The 5424-nt window shown below is 27.2% G+C and overlaps 1 protein-coding gene across 1 annotated transcript; it reads left to right on the forward strand.

Annotated features, from left to right (window-relative positions):
* The first annotated feature begins 1666 nt into the window (after positions 1-1666).
* LOC103484624 (bidirectional sugar transporter SWEET12-like) lies at positions 1667-3446 on the forward strand. The gene is made up of 6 exons (XM_008441803.3): positions 1667-1862; positions 1939-1975; positions 2075-2285; positions 2377-2538; positions 2691-2810; positions 2907-3446. Exons 1-6 carry the CDS (start codon positions 1811-1813, stop codon positions 3198-3200), a joined length of 876 nt encoding a protein of 291 aa, XP_008440025.2. The 5' UTR covers positions 1667-1810; the 3' UTR covers positions 3201-3446.
* Positions 3447-5424: the final 1978 nt, after the last annotated feature.

The following is a 5424-nucleotide window of genomic DNA, read 5'->3' on the forward strand; positions in this document are numbered from 1 at the left end:
TTTTAGATAATTATCAATTTGGCCCTCAATATTTTAAATCAAAATCCTCAACTATGTCTCATGCAAAAATTGTTACCCTTTGCTGATGAAAGTTGATGTATCGTTCGTCTAATTGATTTGAACATGATAAGATAAGTGAAATAATCTAAGTCGTTTAATAGGAAAATTTCACTTATTCATTACCAAAAGGCAAAATAATAATAATAATAATAATACAAGAGTAGGTGGTATGTCCATGTATAAAAAATTGTTAGAATAATAGTTTAATATTGCATATGTTTTTGTTAACATATTCAATCATTTTTTTTTTCTTTATAGAAAAAACAAATTTGAAAGTTTTTTTTTAGAACTTTGGGGTAAATTTAATATTATTATCATTCTATTAAAAAAAAAGTAATGATGTGGAATATTGGAAAATATTTAAAATATTTTCTTAGTAAGACATCTCTTATGGAATGAAAAACTATATCAATTATTTTTGAGTTATGCTAACTGGATTATCTAAAATATTAAAAGGTATTAGTAGGGTTTATTCATTGATTAATGGGCAAAATAAAACAATACTCTAATGGGACTTGCATCCTATTTTTTTTTCCTATCAACCTCTCAAAAACAAAATCGTAACCGTTAAAAAAGTATTAGGGTAACGTAAAGTACCATCTTAGTTTTTAGAAGTTGGATCTAGTTTTCATTTGGTCAATAAACTTTACCATATTTTACAGATTTAATCAATCTTTTGAATTTGGTTTCAATTTAGTTTCTAGGTTTTACGTTTCAATTTAATTATCCTTACGATTATTTAAATTTTGTTTTAATTTGATCTTTAGGTTTCAAGATTTACACTTTTAACCTCAAATAAATATCCATTTTCTACCTTTAATATTAATGTTAGTTAATTAATTTAAAATAATTAAACTAATTATAGTTAATTGAAATTTCCTATTTAATTGTTATGAAAAAAAAAACTATTTTTACGAGAAAAAACTTACCTATCCTAGGTTTTGTCGTATTTGTAAATGATTTCAATTTTTTTTTGCTATATTTAAAAATGCTCATTTCTAATCATTGTTATTAAAATGAAATATAAAATTCTACGAGATAACTATTTTAAAAGTCAATTAACGTCAAATTAAAAAAAAATGAATATCTAACCATAAATTGAGGCTAAAATTATTTTGAAATTAAAAGATGAATTAAAAATAAAAAAAAAATTTAAAATTAAGAAAGAAAGTAAAAATTGAAAACCAAAACATAATGAAATGGGTAAGAATTTGAAAGTTTGAAGTGATAATTTTAGGGATTAATAATTGGATAGAAGAAAATAGATGCATGCATCACTAAGTATATATTTTTGGGGAAATAAAAGAGAAAGGGCAGAAAATAAGGAAAAAAGGGAAATGGAAAAGAAGTAAAGTCACGTGAAGAGCAGGAGGGCAGAGGAGGCTGAGTTGTGTTGGTAATGTAACGTACGTAATTCTCCTCTCAATTCATATATTATTCATACGTGGCATTCACTTTTGGCTTAATCTGTAATAATAATAATACTAAGAAGCTTCATTGATCCCATATTAATTATTGGGTTTCATTTTTTTATAATATGATTTGATGGCAACAGTAACGTATGATTGAGGCTTATAAATAAGGTAGCCTTCTGACATTTGTTATTGCAAACCAAAAAAGAAAATTATATAAAAAAAAAAATAATAATAATAAGGTTTAGATCCTTTTTACGACGGTCCCCTCTCGAAAACCTTTCTCTTTCATTCCAATCATACAATAAATCTCTCAAACACCACAAATTCAGAAAGTGATGGCTTTATTCGATACTCATCACCCTGGAGTTTTTGCATTTGGTCTTCTTGGTAACTACTCTTTTCATTTTTCTTAATTTCCTTCCATATTCTTCATTGTAATTGTCTAATTGATTATTATTTTTAGGTAACATTATCTCCTTCATTGTGTTCTTGGCTCCTGTGTAAGTATATATATGACTTAATTTGTTCATGTTCTACTTATATATATATATATATTGATGTAATTAATTAAAAGGTTGTTCTGTGTTTTGTTATGGCAGGCCAACATTTATGAGAATATGTAAGAAGAAATCAACAGAAGGGTTTCAATCAGTTCCATATGTGGTGGCACTTTTTAGTGCAATGTTGTGGTTATATTATGCTTCATTCAATTCTAATGAAACCCTTCTCATTACTATCAATTCTGTTGGCTGTCTCATTGAGACTCTTTACATTGCCATCTTCATTGTTTTTGCTCCTAAACAAATTCGGGTACTTGATTAATTATTATATCATTACTTAGCTTAATTATCTCTAATTAATTTCATTATGAACTAATTTGATATGAACAAATAATGGACAGGTTTCAACGTTGAGATTTGTTCTTCTATTGAACTTTGGAGGGTTTTGCATAATTCTACTTGTTACTCACTTCTTAGTTCATGGCTCTAATCAAGTGAAGGTTGTTGGATGGATTTGTGTCGCCTTCTCCGTCTCTGTCTTTGCCGCTCCCCTTACCATCATGGTCAGTATTAAATTTAAGATGCATCCAAGATTGCACTTAATTATTATTATTTTTTTTTTATAATTATATTGTCCCTTTTTAAAGAATAACTTTTATGTTAATTATTGTTTTGTTATATTTTTATTGATGTGTTTTTTTTTGCTTTATAAAAGAGATTGGTGATTCGCACAAAGAGCGTGGAGTTCATGCCCTTTTCATTATCGTTTTTCCTCACACTTAGCGCAATTACATGGCTTCTTTACGGCGTATTTCTCAAAGACATCTATGTTGCGGTATAAATCAATTACTTCAATTTCTTAAACCTTCTTTGAACTATTATAAATATACTAAACTATATTACATTTAATACTTTTGATTATGTGTTTCAGCTTCCAAATGTGTTGGGATTTATATTTGGAGTAGCACAGATGATCCTATATTTGATTTACAGAAAGTATGAGATAGCCATAGCAAAGGAAATGAAGCTACCAGAACAAACAAAAATGGACGATATTGCAATGAAACAAAAACAAGATTCTTCTGTTGAAGCAATTGAGGTAATAATAACGACCAATATCGAAGAAATCGAACTCGGCAACGACAACAATGACGATGACGACAAACATAATCACAAAACATTGGAAGTGATCAACCACCAAATTACAGACCTTAATCATGTTTAACCATATGTTGTCTTCTAATTAAATCTCTTTGTTTTGTTCATGTTTGTACGTTTTGTAATGCTTTAAATTTTGGTGTTTTGGTTTAATTATGTACTTACCCAACTTTTCTCTAAGCTACCATGTAATAATGTTATAATAGCTAGAGATTAGTGACTATGGTACGTGCATAACTAAAGTATATAGTTTTCTTTTTGGCTCTCATGTAATTAATAATTATTTTAATCAATCGTGTTTTGATGGATAAAAGTACAAGAACTTTGGTTCTATATGTTGTAGCTTTTCTTAATTTTATTTAGTTATGCCTACGGATTACACTTTTCTAGTAAATTTTATCAATAAAGTAATGTTGTTGCATATGTTCCTTACGATTTACTTTTATTATAAAATAATTTAGTACCTTGATTTAATTAGTGAATTTTTTTAAGGAAATTTATGAATGAATTTGTTATTAGAAGAAAATATTTCGACTATCTTTTAAACAGTTACGTTAGAGATGTATATACAATATTTAGGTGTTAAAGGAAATCTATATAATTAATGACATTTTACAATATGTATAATTCAGTGTTACCTTTTAAAAATGTTAATTCATTCCTTATGTTGAATCTATATAAATATGAAATATCCATACAAATGCTACTTTTTTTAGAATGTTTGAATTGGCCTAGGAAAGGAAGTGTTTTTATACAAGTAATTCTTTTGGTTTAACTTCTTTGATGGAACTGTTTAAAATAAACTTTGAAATTGTTTTAAAAACTATATATATATATATATATATTGAATGATTTTCAAACGCTTCAAGTTTTCTTAAAATTATTGATTTCCAAAACCTAAACGCTTGAAAAGTTAAATCAAACATACTCTTAATACCGAACGGAAGATACAAGCTAGGTCAGTAGGTGTATTCGGGTATTCCCACTAAGTAGGCATCTTCTTAATACCCTCATCAACCCCACTTCGATATATATACAATGAAACCAAGGAAATACAAGATAATATCCAACAAAGGACTAGAGATAAACCCAAAAAAATAAAAAAGCCAACAAACCCATTCAGTTATAATTAAAGTGGTTTGGCTAGCTTTATGATCTTGTGGTTTGTGTGGTAGAGAGTAGATGATTTTGAATATTTAGAATACGAAGGTTGAGCCAACCTATTTAACAGTTATAATAAATTTTTTATACCCCCTTAACAATCTAGATAGATATTAATAGAAGTTGATAATATTACTTATATATAAACTAATGCAAGTCTATCACTCATAGACACAAATAAAAATCTATTTGTAATAAAAACTTATAAAAGTCTATTATTGAAAGAAATTGATAGAAACCCATCATTTATATTTTTAGTGATAGAAATCAATACAAGTCTATCAATGTTTTTCTATGCTATTTTTATAAATAGTTTGACAAATTTTATATCCATGGAAATTCCTCTCTATATATACACTATCATGTTTTTAGCAAAATTTACTCTTAAAATGAAGATCCAATCCACTCCCCTTAAAAAGACAACATATGTATACGTTAATTATTACAGCACTAAGATTATAATATCTATATGCATCTATAATTTTGGGTACATATATAAACACATTTTATATTGGTACTTTAGCTTATGAACACCTAATTAATTAACTAATAGACGCCATAATCACCCATATATGTGTGTATATATATATATATATGAATCCGCCGTCAGATCAATTCAAAAGCCTGCCTACCCTCCACTTTTTAAATTGCTTTTGAGTGAATGATTAAATATTAGAGTGAGAAAACAAAATTTAGGCTACCTAAATTATTGGTAAACATACACACACACACACACATATATATAAAAGTTCAAACTTTTGTGAATAAGTGCGTACCCCAAGCAACTCATTTTCACATGAGAGAGTTAATTAGAAATAAAAAGCAACAAAATCTTATATAACACGTTTGTTGTACCCTAAATTAATGCCTTCAAAATGTTCCAATATCACTTTAATAGAGTTGATTATTTCAATTAAACCTGATTTGTAATAATTACTAATACTTCAAATAAAGTTCCACTTCTACTTTTGACTTTGACTAGACAATTTGTAGATACACAGAGGGAAAAAGAAAAGAGATCAAATGGAAATTACATGGAGAGATATTTATGTTGGAAGGAGATAAAAGTTGTGTATAGTGGAAATGCTTCAAAAAGGAAAAAAAGTTATTATATAGTGAAAAAAAAGAGA

The sequence above is a fragment of the Cucumis melo genome, chromosome 12 (assembly GCF_025177605.1).
Source record: "Cucumis melo cultivar AY chromosome 12, USDA_Cmelo_AY_1.0, whole genome shotgun sequence".
NCBI lineage: Eukaryota > Viridiplantae > Streptophyta > Magnoliopsida > Cucurbitales > Cucurbitaceae > Cucumis > Cucumis melo.